Source organism: Microtus pennsylvanicus, chromosome 2 (assembly GCF_037038515.1).
Source record: "Microtus pennsylvanicus isolate mMicPen1 chromosome 2, mMicPen1.hap1, whole genome shotgun sequence".
Classification (NCBI taxonomy): domain Eukaryota; kingdom Metazoa; phylum Chordata; class Mammalia; order Rodentia; family Cricetidae; genus Microtus; species Microtus pennsylvanicus.
This window is the reverse complement of record NC_134580.1, coordinates 98,224,378-98,238,704: the sequence shown is the minus strand read 5'-3', so window position 1 is coordinate 98,238,704 and position 14,327 is coordinate 98,224,378. Positions and strand designations below refer to the sequence as shown.

Below are 14,327 nucleotides of genomic sequence, written 5' to 3'. Positions count from 1 at the left end.
TCCCTGGTAAAGAACGACCACTGTGACTCGCCTTTCTTGTCACATCCTGTGCAGGTGACAGTGAACAAAACCTTCAAGCACCTACAGGCTGGTTCCATTTGGGAAATATCCAGCCTCACAAATTTTTATTTTGGCTATGGCCTCTGGTCTGGGGAGAAACTGCTTTTCATTTTAGCTGTTTCTGGAGTGGCAATGATTTTGGAAAGGGAACGAATGACTCTATGTCTACCTTCAAAAAACTAATAATGGGTATAAACCCCTGGCATCATGAATGGATCTTTCAATACCACAAAAGACAGCAAGGAAGTATCTCTTTTTATGTGTCTCAAAATAAGTACATTAATAGTAAAAGTTAAAAGTATATTCCTACTTTACTAGAAAGCTTAAAGTTTATAATTTTGACTGAAAGGGTAAGGGAACAGCTATTCAGGATATCAAACAGTCTGTTGAATGACAAAAACCTTTCACTTTGGTATTCTATAGTATCCATCCTACCTAGCATAATTCTTCCCTCCCCCCGTCTGTGGTGTGTGTGTGTAGGGGGGTCCTTTATAGACCAGGACAGATACAAACTTGCAATTCTCTCTCTTTAGTCTTCTAGTGGTGGAATTACAAGTGTGCACTATCATGCCCTATTGTTGAAATAATAACTAAAAATTCTCTCTAGCTCCTTTTATACAACTGTATCACAAGTCTCAGAATTTAGACCTAATAATTATCACTTACAGTTTAGTTCATAGTAATTCCAAGTCTTAAGCATTTTCTCAGGGGAAAAAAAACAGGGTACTCGATGGAGCCAGATTCTTATTATGAATTCCTTGGGCAAGAGGGATCGCACCTTCTTAGAGAAGATGGGGGACCCAGCACCACAAGTGAGGTAACATTTTTAACATGATCAGAATTTCAAACACCAGGACCAGCACCCTAACCCCCCTTTCTCCATCAATATCCACACATAATCAAAGTCAAAGATTATAGTTCCATAAGACAAACAAACAGATGCCTGCAGAGAAAGGAGGTAAAATTCAATTCCCCCTCATAGCCTGGCTTCTGTATGAGGATGAATGAGTTCATTTCCCTGAAGAACTTGATGGAATCCCAGAGCTGCCTAATTTAGCCACAATAGGTGCCAATGTAGGCATCACCTTGTTCTCTCGGCCTTCCTGGTCATTCCCTGTTAAGTTCATTTTATGTCCAACTTTGGCAGCTATAGGTGCCAAGGAAGGCATCACCTTGAGACTTTGACCATCTGTGTCACTAGGAGGATTAGCTGCTTTTAAACCCAAAGGGGCCAATTTTGGCATAGGCCTCCACAAAGTATCTGTGTTGCTGTTCTCTGGACCAGTCTTCATGTGTAGGATGGGTGGTGAGGATACACCTTCAGGCTCTGTAGGGAGACCAGAAGTACTCTTCCCTCCATCACTAGATTTCCTATGGGGAACAAGAGAATCCTTCATCTCAGAGTTGATAACAATCTTAAGGACATCTGGCTCAGAAGCTGTGTCCCCAAGTTGTTTTTCATTCTCAGAAAAGTCATCATCTTCCAAGTGCAACAGGAGGGGGCTGATGGATTCACTCTCCTCTTGGACATCAGGCAACTCTTTCAAACCCGTTCCCAAGTGTCCAACTTGGAAAGTTGATCTGTTCCCAGGAGCAAGTTTATTGATAAAAGCTCGCTGAGCATCCTCTGGGAATTCTGAATCCATAGAATCAGGCATTTCAGCCAGGCCAGAGTCATCATTTAGTTGCTGATTAAGAAAGGCAATTTCATTGAGCAGTGAAGTCAGTGTCTCATCAGTGTCATCCTCATCTTCCACGTTAGTCAGCAGCTCACTGGGATCAAGGGCTGCATCCTCAATAGCTGAAGCTACTTTCCTCAGTTCCATCTCAATGCTTGAGTCCTTGAGCTCCTTCATCTTTAATTTATGAAACTGGGGTTCCTTTGACTTCAGTCTCTCTCCTCTCAGTTCACACTCTTTCCATTTATACCGATGTCCTCTCATATCACCAGAAATCTTCTTAGGTACAAACTCCTGTGCAGCCTGCATACTGGGAACGTCAACTACATGTGGAAACCCAGGATCCTTATTTGCCAAAAACACTTGTGTTGGAGCCCGGGCCGTTCTGCCATCTCTATGGTTTCCTCTGGAAGAAATTCTATCTGTATCTGCTAGGGAGCTAGCTTCATTTCCAACAATGTCTCTCAGGTGGTCAAGTGGCTTGCCATCAGGAACTTCATGAGGGTATTTGCTGCCACCTACATCTATTAACTCTTCCTCTGCAGCCAATGATGTCACATTAACAATTCGTGGCATCATAAATAAGTCATCATTCTCTGAAAATTAAAAATAAAATTCGTTAGATTTATAGTAATGAGAATTTCTTATCTCTTCCTCTCTTTCCCAAGTCATTCTACCTAAATTCATCAGTCCACTTTTATCAGAAAGATGGATGAAATAGTAACTCAAGTAAAATCTAGGCAAGACACTAAGATATTTCATTATTAGTAATAGCTCCATTCAATTATAGAACCCAGGGCTTTGCCTATACTAGGCAAGTGTTCTATCACTAAACTACATTCCCAGCCCTAAATTTAGACAGACTTAGAATTTTCCTATGTAGTCCAGGGTGGGCCTCCAATTCACAAAAATCTTGCCCTAGTTTCCTGAGTGCTGGAATTATAGGCACAGGCCACCATCAAAAGTCCAGCCTGTCAAGCTAATTCTTGCCCCAAGGTAGAAAAACCTTTATTTTGTTAACCCAATTAACTGCTAGTTAGAAGACAAAATGGAAGTCTAGGGTCAGCATAGTGAGAGAAAAGGGAGTTCTCCAGAGTAGGCTTGGCAGCAGAGACAAGTAACTGTTGTTGTAATGGCAACAAAAACACGACAGTTTTACGAGTGATGAGAATACCCTTTCTTAAGGAGGTATGAGTGCTGGGAACCCAAGCCACCAAAGTAATACTTTAGTCTTTGCTATGAAAAGGGTGGTACTCAAAACAAGCATTGTGTTGTGATCCAGCTGCCCTCACTCCCCCTGACTGACAGCAGAACTTCCTTGTGGTCTGTAATTGACAAGGACCTTTGTGTTCTTTCTGGCCAGTGGGTCTCCACAGAAGGAGTAGAGGTATAAACGGTTGTTGGGCAAAATAAAGGTTGCTGTTCTTCCACCTGAAAAGAAGCCTCCCCCGGCACCCCTCTCCCCCGCCAGTCTTGGCTATCCAGGCTGAGCTGGCCGCAGCAAGTGGAGGTCCCACTGAGATCTGGAAAGTGGGGATACGTGAACGGGGTTACTCCAGCCGCTGGCTAAATCAAGGAGCATATTGGGGAAGGTAAAGTGTTCTAATTTTTCATCCCCCAGATATAACTCTGAGGGATATCCTCCAAAAAATAAGCAAGTATAAAAAAATGGGAGGGTGAATTGAAAGGCCTCAAAAAGTAACTGAAACTCTTAAAGCAACAAGGCACGGAAGTAACAAGGAAGACAGCCAAAGATTTTGTACAGGAGGGGGTTTAAATGTTCCAGACTGGGAACAAGCCAAGTAAGATTAAAATGAGTATGTGTTTATTCATCCCCAGAGACGCTCTGAGGGGTGCCCTCTGGCAGACTGGCCAGTAGGGAAGAAATAAAGAGGAGGCAGGAGGGTGAATTGAGGGCCTCAAAAGATAGAATGTGTAAAAATGTATGTTATTCTGTTGATTGTGTTGTCGTTTGTGTTCTGGACTGGAGAAAGACATTTGATCTGGGAACTGCTAAGAAAGGTATTTTGACTTTAAAAATACAGGCCTAAGGATTTGATGCTTTAGAAAAGAGGTTCTGCTTTTGTCTCCACAGAGGACGAGAACCTGTGGATTCATTACAAATTTATGTGGTTTGAATCACCAAGAATCCCTGAAATGTTCATGTAAAATACCACCCCAGAATGCAGCACTCCCACTCAGCAGGAAGTAGCTAGGTTGACGATGCCCAAACTCCCTAAAAGATTGTTAAAGTGGAGCCCCTTCAATGGTTCTGGAGCAGGAGCAGCCAGCCTGCTTCCCTGAGTTCTGCTCCTCTCCACGCAGCAATTTGGATCCAGAGAGAGTGCAGCTGGGGCCAGAAGGAAGCTGGAGCAGAGCTTTGCCACCACAGCTACTGCTGCCGGACTTGCTCTCTCACAGACTGTGCAGACGGCTGAGACTGTCAACCAGCTTGCTGAAAGAGTCAGCAATGCTTTGGACATATTCAATTGGGCATATTGACCTTAAACCAACAAGTGGCTCTGGTTCAGGAGCAAGTGAACTATCTTTGGACTTTTCAACAATTAATCATGTTATGTGAGTAACTCATGGCACTGTATTACATGCTTCTGCTACTGTTATGGAACTCAACTGTCATATGAGAGGGCTTTGGAATACTGCTTTTGTTAATTTACCACCCAGTTAGTGCATGCTAGATGGTTGCAGTGCTGGTCTGGCTCCTTGGCACCGTCAGTCCTGGGGATACTTGGTTTAGGTCTATGTGTCTGGGTAGCCACGGACGGGCAATACTTTGGGGGCAGGATGCTACCTAAGACAGGGAATATTAGAGGGCTATTCCCCATGACAGGCAAGGTATTATAAAATAAAACAGGGGGGGGTGTTGTTGTTGTTGTGATCCAGCCGCCCTCACTCCCTGACTGACAGCAGAATTTCCTTGGGGTCTGGAATTGACAAGGATGTTTGTGTTCTTTCTGGCCATTGGGTCTCCACAGAAGGAGTAGAGGTATAAAAGGTTGCTGGGCAAAATAAAGATTGCTGTTTTTCCACCTGAAAAGAAGCCTTCCTGTCTCAATCCCGGCACCCCCCCACCCCCCCCACCCCCCGCCAGTCTTGGTTTTCCAGGCTGCGCTGGCTGCAGCACATTGGACTGGTACCAAGGGAATACAGCCCTTCTGAGGCCAACACAAAACAATGAATGATCAATACCAAAAACATAAATATCGGCCCTGCCAACATCATCATTTTGACATCGTTTTAATTCTTCCCCTGCTAAAAATTTCACTAGAGTTCACAAAACAGTTTAAAATCCCAGGTAAAAATAAAACTTCCCATCAAGCTAGATTTCTTACCAAGGCAAATGCCAACAGACCAACTCTGGATCACTAAAGAACAGATCCAAAGGCTTCCTATCACTGAGATACCATGGATCTTTTTTTCCTAACCACAGAGGATACCACCACATACCTGACTGAGCCATAGTACTACTTGCAACTTGAGGCTTTAGATCAGCATCTAAGAGAGCAGAAGGAACAGCTACCACTGGTCCTGAGAATAAGGGGCCTTTTAGGGTAAGCAACTGTCCTTGTGGAGTCATCACCAGGTTGGCAGAGGAGTGTGAAGTGTTAGAAGTCAAGGCATTTTCTGCAAAGAAAACGAAAAATTAATAAAACAAACTTTCAATTAATGCTGGTATCCTCCAGAGAGAGGCAGCCGTAAACCCTGACTTCAAAGATGCAACGAGAGCTTAAATGAAGGTAAATACAAGCCTATTCACAGGTTTCCTGTTCTATATACTCTTATAAAAGTCATTCAAGTTTCTAGGCCATAGTTCGTGTCTTTCCATCTGTGAATTCAGGTAACTGGTCATTTAACTCTTTTCTTAAAACACTATTATTTCACTCTGTAATGTTAACATTAATTCTTATTTTAGAACCCACCTGGATCAATAGACATCAGAATTCTTTTTGTTTGTTTTTGTTTTTCGAGACAGGGTTTCTCTATAGCTTTGGAGCCTGTCCTGGAACTAGCTTTTGTAGACTAGGCTGGCCTCGAACTCACAGAGATCTGCCTGCCTCTGCCTCCCGAGTGCTGGGATTAAAGGTGTGCGCCACCACCGCCTGGCTAGAAGTCAGATTTTTCTGGTCCATATATCAAGCTATCTTAAGAGTAAACGAGAACACTCCCCCTCTAAGACATCAGCAAATAACTGTGAATCACTTCCAAAATCAAGGTAAGAAAGAAATTAAAGTCAGTTTCCTTTGCTCTTTAAGAGAGATAATAAAAAATGGACTAGTTCAAAGAAATTAAATTATTCCTTAAAAAAAAAATAGTGTCACTTTTACCTAGGCTGACATCAATTCTGAGCCTTAAACAACCTACCTGTGTTAGCTTCCCAGGTAGAGGAGACTATAGGTACATACTACCATGTCCAACTTAACTTAAACAAACAAAAAAAAGTTTTTAAAAGTTCCAATTTATTTAACCCATAGTAAATTCAAGAAAATCAAGTGTTCACATACACAAACAGCTATGTATTTACTAGAAACATGTACTGTAGACACTGCTATCAGAACTAGAACTCATACATTAGAATACTAATGTCTTAGAGTTATTATATGTAAAAAAAATTGAAATTTACAACTTAAGAGTTGTTTTTTTTTTCTTTATACTTTTGGCTTTTGTTTGTTTTTTGCTTGTTAGCAAGACAGGATTTTTCCATATAGCCCTGGCACTCATTCTGTAGACCAGGCTGGCCTTGAACTCACAGATATCTGCCTGAATGCTGGGATTAAAGGTGTGTGCCACTACCACCCAGCTATAGTTCTTTTTCTTAAAACTCATCCCAATTCAATTAATTAGGACTATAGGCAAGAGAAGACATTCAGTCCAATAAAATAAATTGATGTATACCTACATTGAGGAAAACAAAGATATCCATCCCTCTTACCTGTAGCCTGATCTCTTTTTCTGGAAAGAATCAAAGGTTTCCCCCTCCTGTTATTTATGAACATCTGTCCAAGATCTACAGATGATGTAGAAGATCCCTCCAGCTGTTTGCTGATTCTAGCAGACACACCAAACTCATCTGATCCCATCTTCTTCTTTCTTTTTTGTGCCTCTAGTGCTTGTTGTTTTGCATAAATATACTCTAGCTTCTTCAGGACCACTTCTTCTGTCTTACCTACAGATTGATAAGGAAAAATATCACTCTCTGTATGACCCCTAATTATGAGAAATAATTAGCTGAAATCTAATTGATTTAACTATATTCCCCAAAACTACAGAAGGCAAGAGTGAATACAATTTAGAAGATATAACCCACTCAAAGGTAACTGTGCTGCACACCCAGGATGCCAATCCTTAAACTAAACAGACTCTGAAAGAACCAGTGAGCATTTCTCCTTGCTAAGGCTGTTTATTATGCTCTTTCCCACATTTACAAAACTTACCTGAAAGAGATGATACCTTCCGTATTAAAATACTTCGTTTTCGACTCAGCAGATTTTTCTGTCCTATCAATTTATCTGCCTGGTCTGTTAACCCTTGAATTTCACTGAATGCCTAAAATAGAAACAGTATGTCAATGGAGCACTAACTCCTAAAAGTACAGGAAGCCTACATAATTTATTTAATCGAAGTATTTTAAGCTAGTATATTAGAGACAATTATGAATAACTACTGATGTTTCAGAAACTGGTTAATGGACCAAGTCACTGACTGTGGTACTGGAAATAGAAACTTAGGGTCCAGTACATGCTAGGCCAAGGTTTACACACCCCAGGCTCTATCACCAACCCAACATTATTTGTTAAATTGTTTTCTAGCTTATATTTTTAGGGAATGTAGATAATGATTATTTCTAAGATCATCATTGAGTGGTAAACAGGCCTTCAACTACTACAAGGAGATATAAAAATTCATTTTGTGCTCTCTCTTCCAGCCCGGCAAGATGCCCAAGGGAAAGAAGGCCAAGGGGAAGAAGATGGCCCCGGCCCCACCGTCGTGAAGAAGCAGGAGGCAAAGAAGGTGATAAATCCTTTGTTTGAGAAGAGGCCTAAGAACTTCGGCATTGGGCAGGACATCCAGCCCAAGAGAGATCTCACACGCTTCGTCAAATGGCCTCGCTACATCAGGCTGTAGCGACAGAGGGCCATCCTCTATAAGCGGCTCAAAGTTCCTCCTGCCATTAACCAGTTCACCCAGGCCCTGGACCGGCAAACAGTTACCCAGTTGCTTAAACTTGCCCACAAGTACAGGCCAGAGACCAAGCAGGAGAAGCAGGGGCTGCTGGCTCGTACTGAGAAGAAGGCTGCCGGCAAAGGGGATGTCCTAACTAAGAGACTACCTGTCCTTCGAGCAGGCATCAATACAGTCACCACTTTGGTAGAGAACAAGAAGGCTCAGCTGGTGGTGATTGCCCATGACGTAGACCCCATTGAGCTGATGGTCTTCCTGCCTGCCCTGTGTTGGAAGATAGGGGTCCCCTACTGCATCATCAAGGGAAAGGCCAGGCTGGGGTGGCTGGTTCATAGGAAGACGTGCACCACTGTTGCCTTCACACAGGTTAACTCGGAAGACAAGGGTGCTCTGGCCAAGCTGGTGGAAGCTATTAGGACCAATTACAACGACAGATATGATGAGATCCGCCTCCAACGTCCTGGGTCCTAAATCTGTGGCTCGAATTGCCAAGCTGGAAAAGGCAAAGGCCAAAGAACTCGCCACTAAACTGGGTTAAATGTACTGCTGAGTTTTCTGTACATAAATATAATTATAAAACTTCAAAAACAAACAAACAAACATTCATTTTGTGCTTAGATTTTAACCAAATTTTAAAATAATGTTTATACAATCTGTTTCATTTCAAGAGAGGAATATGAATGTTAGATATATACTTCCCCAGCTTCTACTTATTAAAAGTCATGAAACGGTATTAATTTAAATGATTTATGCTCAGAGCTAAAACTTCTGCTAACTTGACCATTTCATTTTCTTTTTAAATGACTGTTAGCTATTAAGAAATATGTTAAGAATTATGGCTGTAGTTAGTTGGTAAAGGACTTGCCTCACATGCATGAAACCCTGTGTTCAATTTCTACCCAAAAAATGGTGTGTACTAATACTCTTCTGCTATGCATTTTACACTATGACAAACTGTTCTAAATGATATGGGCAATAATATAAAGACACTCGCACACAGACTTAAGAATTTCTGACTTGATAGTGCTTTCTATATATTTTTTTGACATGGTCCCTTACAGGCTAGAGTTCACCAAGTAGGCTAAGCCGACTAGCCAGTGAGCCTGGAATCTGTTTATTTCTACCCACCCAAAGCTGACATTAAAAACATGTGCCACCACATCTAGTTTTTCTGCAGTTTTTTTTTCTATTTATTTGTCCATGTGTGTGTCTATCACACGTGTGGGTGTGCTGTCAGAAGACAGAGTGTTGGATCCCCTTTGAGTTACAAGTGGTTGAGAGATGCCCAACAACAATGCTGAGAACTGAACTGGGGTCCTCGAGTAGAACAGCAAGTGCCTTTAACCTCTGGGTCATCTTTCTAGCTCCACCCAGCATTATTTTTAAATGTAGCTTCTGGAGTTCTAGAACTCAGGTCTTCATGCTTCCAAGGTGAGCACTATGTCAACTGAACTATTCTCCCAGTGCTCGGATTCTGACTTAAAAAACTTAAAACATTTGTGGTTAGGAAGATGGGTAACAATAATAGTACTTACAAGCATGAGGGCCTAAGCTTGAATCCAGAGCACTCATGTAAAAAACTAAGCATGGCTACACAAACCTGTAACTCTTAACATCGAGATGAGGAGACAGGCAGATCCCAAAAGCTCAATGGCCACCAGGGCTAGCCACAAAGGCAAGCTTCCAGATCTATGGAGAGACCCTATCTTAAAGTAATGAAAAAGAAAATGATAAAGGCAAACACCCAACAGCTTGCTCTCATCTCTGTATACATACTCATGGGAACATGTATCCATAGACTCGTGTGCTTACACACCACACACACACAAATCTTCCCCGCTCTCCTGCCTTCAGACACAAAAGAACTTAACATTCAATGTAAAGTTATTCTCATTTAACATAAACATTTTCCCCCCTGAAGTACTTACTGCTAATTTACTGGCCCTGCTTTTGACACAGCATCACTCTGTAGCTCAGGATGACCTTACACTGAAGGCAATCTTATTGTTCAGCTTCTCCAATGCTGGCATCCTAGATATGAGCCACCAGGACCAGCCACTAGCTTCACTAAATTCTTAAGTACAAGTGACTCGTTTCTATCCCCCTAGGTGACAATGGATTTCCTTTATCATAATATCCATATGACTCTCTTAGTTGAGTGTGCATTTACATGTGTTATTTACAGAATGCTTACCCGAGTAAGAATGAGACTTTTGGAAACTTTGGAAGAATGAAGTAATCCCAATGTAATCTTCAATTTTTCAAAGAGATCCCTCATTTCACCACGCCGCCGTCGCTCATTGGCAGTATGTGTCCGACGGTAATATGCAAAGGCTTCTGTTTCTTTCTGGGGTTTATCACTCCAGCAATCATCTTTCAATTTTGGAGAAATTAAAGGAACCTGTCCAAAAACATTGTTTCCTCAGCATCTTTCACATATACTTGCCCTCTTCCTCCATCCCAAATGATACACTTCTATTTCAGATATACTTTCTGTCTGAATTGTTATAATGTCCTCTCAGTTGTTCATTTTACCAACCTATCATTCCTCCAAATCTCTTTAACAATACCAACAGTATGAATTCTAATATATATTAACATAATCATATTGCTTCCCAGTTCAAGTTTTGGTGATTCTCAAATGAGGAGGAAGCACTGGGAGTTAGGAAGGAAAGACCGGGAAAAGCTTATTTATATAATTTATCATCATTAAAATTAGTTTTCAGAACATAACAAAAAAATATCACAATCCTATGTGTGTGTGTGTGTGTGTAAATATATATATTTCCTAAGACAGAGTTCCTCTATGTAATAACCCTGACTGTTGTGGAATTCACATTGTAGACCAGGGTATTTCAAATTCACAGAGATGCCTGCCTCTGTCTCCCAAGTGCTGGGATAAAAGGCGTGTGCCACCACCAGAGAAATTAAATATTTTAGGGCGACTATAGAAATGGCTCAATGGGGGGCTGGAGAGATGGCTCAGAGGTTAAGAGCATTGCCTGCTCTTCCAAAGGTCCTGAGTTCAATTCCCAGCAACCACATGGTGGCTCAAACCATCTGCAATGGGGTCTGGTGCCCTCTTCTGGCCTGCAGGCATGCGTACAGACAAAATATTGTATACATAATAAATAAATAAATATTAAAAAAAAAAAAAGAAATGGCTCAATGGTAGGGTAGGGTGCTTGCTGTGCAAGCATGAGGACCTGAGTTGACATCTCCAGCATCCACAGAAAAGCTAGGCAGTTGAGTGTGTGCCTCTATAGGCTCACCTAGCATTGGACAAGTGGAGACAGGTAGACTTGGGGCTTACAGTCAGTCAGCTAGCCTAGCTCCAAGAGTGAATTCCAGCTTTTATGAGAGACCTTATCTCAAAAGAAAGGTGGAGGACATTGAAGAGACACTTGATATCTACCTTTGGCCTCCATATCGGGCAAGTATTGCACATACACAAAAAGAGCTTTCACAATTTGGGAAAAGAACAATTGCCATTATCTTATTTTTGTTTTTTGAGGCGGGGTTCCTCTGTGTAGCCCTGGCTGTCCTGGAACTCAACTCTGTAGACTAGGCTGCCACGAATTCAGAGATCTGCCTGCGTCTGCCTCCTGAGTGCTGAGATTAAAGGTGTGTACCACCACATAACTGTTTCCACTCTCTACTAAATAAACTTTCTATCCAGCCCTTTCTTAAAAAAAGAAAAATATTTATACTTAATTGTAGTGCTAATGGCAAGCAGATGACATACTGCATATGCGGAGATCAGAAGACAGCTTTCGGGAATCAGTTCTTTCCTTCCAACTCATCGATCCTAGGGCTAAACTCAGATCATCGGGCTTGGGGCTGAGCCATCTCACCAGCTCCTTTGGTCATTTCTAACTGTGAGAAATTCTTCAGACACATTACCCAACGCCACACTTTCTTGCCTAAATTGCTCAGGCTTTTGAGTGGCGTGGATTCTTTATCCCTGGTTCCTCCCAATCAATGTTACCACCACACATTTTTTCAGGGAGGTCTTTCTTGATTCTCAGCATACAAGGTCTCATTTGTTTTATTTATTCTATTTCAATTTTAAATTTCCTCATTTATTTATTCATTTGTTGTTTTTCGAGACAGGGCTTCTCTGGGTAGCTCTAGCTGTCCTGGAACTCGATCTATAGACCAGACTGACCTTGAAGTCAGAAAACTGCCTGCCTCTGCTTTCCAAGTGCCAGGATTTAAGGCGTGCACTACCACTGCCTGGCTTAAATTATTTTTTTGAGATTTATTTTTTTTTAATTATGGGCTTGAGTACAGGTGCCAGCAGGGGCCAGAATCATCAGATCCCCACTGAGTTGGAGTTACAAGTGGTTCCAAGCCTGACATGGGTGCTAGAACCCCAACTTAGATCCTCTGGAAACAGTACATGCTATTAACTGCTGAGCCAACTCATCAGTCCTAAAATGTATTTTTAGAAAGAAATTACCGACAATACATAAAGTTGTAAATACATGCCAAGTATATTGGATATACGCCCTTCACCTCTAGCAGGATCCTCAGGAATGACAATGTGTCACATGTTTATGTGTGGCTTCTTTTGATTCTTAAGTAATAATATAAGCTTATTTTTGCTGTTGCCAATGATTTTTGACTTTTTCCTATGCATAAAAGGATTTTGTTCACATTACTCTTGTGTATCTCAGCACTCTCTAAATACAGTTTCTAACTCTAGTTTTTCTATTCATTTTGAGCAACATACATAACACATCTTGTCCCTTTGCTTTCAAAATGCTATTAATATCTGTATCTTTCTTGCTATTCTTCCTTTTGAACATGTTTTAAAAATTGTTTTCAAGCCAGGCATGGTAGCATTCCTTTAACCCTAGCACTCGGGAGAGAGAGGAAGGACCCCTGTGAGTTCAAGGCCAGCTGGATCTAAGAAAGTTTCCAGACAGCTGGAGACACACAGAGAAGCCCTGTCTCCGGGAGGAGTGGGGTAGGGATTGATAGTAAATCTTCCATATTTTAATCTTGGGTTAAAAATGTCTTAATTTATTTATTTATTTTTTTTTGATTTTTCGAGACAGGGTTTCTCTGTAGCTTTGGAGCCTGTCCTGGAACTAGCTCTTGTAAGACCAGGCTGGCCTCAAACTCACAGAGATCTGCTTGCCTCTGCCTCCCGCGTGCTGGGATTAAAGGTGTGCGCCACCACCGCCCAGCAAAATGTCTTAATTTTTAAATCTATTATTTTACTTAATATGTACTTTTTTTTTCAAATAAACAGATCTATTTTCATAAACTATATTCATTTAACTCCTCCAAATTTATTCTATCCTCTGAGAGGAGTAGAATTAAGAAAGGAAAAGAGCAGGTAGCATAATTTTGTAGAAGGGCCAAGTTACTTTTAATAAATTAAAAGTCCTTAAAAAATAAACTAACAGGGGGCTGGAGAGATGGCTCAGTGGTTAAGAGCATTTGCCTGCTCTTCCAAAGGTCCTGAGTTCAATTCCCAGCAACCACATGGTGGCTCACAACCATCTGTAATGAGGTCTGGCGCCCTCTTCTGGCCTGCAGGCATACAAGCAGACAGAATACTGTATACTAAATAAATAAATAAATATATTAAAAAAAAATAAAAAAAAATAAACTAACAGATCTTATGTTTTAATCATAAAACAAATGTTATTACCAATTTTATTAAACAATTATGTTAAATACATTCTAAATACCTTTCGACTCTTTTCAGAAGCTTTCTCATCTGTAGAGATATGGCTATGACACCTAGATAAAGAAAGGAGTTTTAATGTTTCACTGAAATCCATTAACATCAATCTATTTCACATCTTTATGAAACTATACCATGCCAAAGTTCCTAAATTACAACCATTTTTCTCCAAGGTATACTAGATAATTTTCTCCCTACTATCCAAATAGTTACTAAGATTACAAATGACTGTTTTTCATCCACTGTTTATTTATTGGCAGGGTCTCATCATGAAGTCCTGACTGTTCTGAACTTGGTATGTGTGGATCAAGCTGGCCTTAAACTCAAAGAGATCTGTTTCTGTCTTTAAATTTAATTTCTGTTCTTTTATAGTTTTTGATCTTTGCACAGTAGTTAGTTATTCTTGGCTCTTTATTATCCCAATCTAATAACACGGCATATGTATTTACTGAATTCTTCATTGTCTCAATATAATTTTCTTCAAGCTTTACACAGCTTGACAGCTATATTACAGAAATATATACATGGTTGCAATCATTTCAGAAGTATCACTATGTAGTCCTCGCTGACCTGGAATTAGCAATGATCCTCTCACCTTAACCTTTCCAGTACAGGTATGAGCCACCAAGGCAGCCCAAAACCATTTTTAAATATAAGAATTGTCAGGCACATCAAAATCCATTTTATGA

General features: G+C 40.9%; 1 protein-coding gene across 8 annotated transcripts in view; it reads right to left on the bottom strand.

The window, feature by feature from the left end:
• Positions 1-715: 715 nt before the first annotated feature.
• Mga (MAX dimerization protein MGA) overlaps positions 716-14,327 on the bottom strand; it is a 96,064-nt gene continuing 82,452 nt past the window's right edge. For all 8 annotated transcript variants that reach the window (XM_075961845.1, XM_075961848.1, XM_075961850.1 and 5 more), the window contains 6 exons: positions 13,643-13,694; positions 10,132-10,338; positions 7,190-7,301; positions 6,688-6,921; positions 5,205-5,381; positions 716-2,335 (listed from right to left, as the gene is read on the bottom strand). In XM_075961845.1, coding sequence (XP_075817960.1) covers positions 1,071-2,335; positions 5,205-5,381; positions 6,688-6,921; positions 7,190-7,301; positions 10,132-10,338; positions 13,643-13,694 — 2,047 coding nt within the window. In that variant the 3' untranslated portion in view covers positions 716-1,070. The remainder of the gene's footprint in view (positions 2,336-5,204; positions 5,382-6,687; positions 6,922-7,189; positions 7,302-10,131; positions 10,339-13,642; positions 13,695-14,327) is intronic.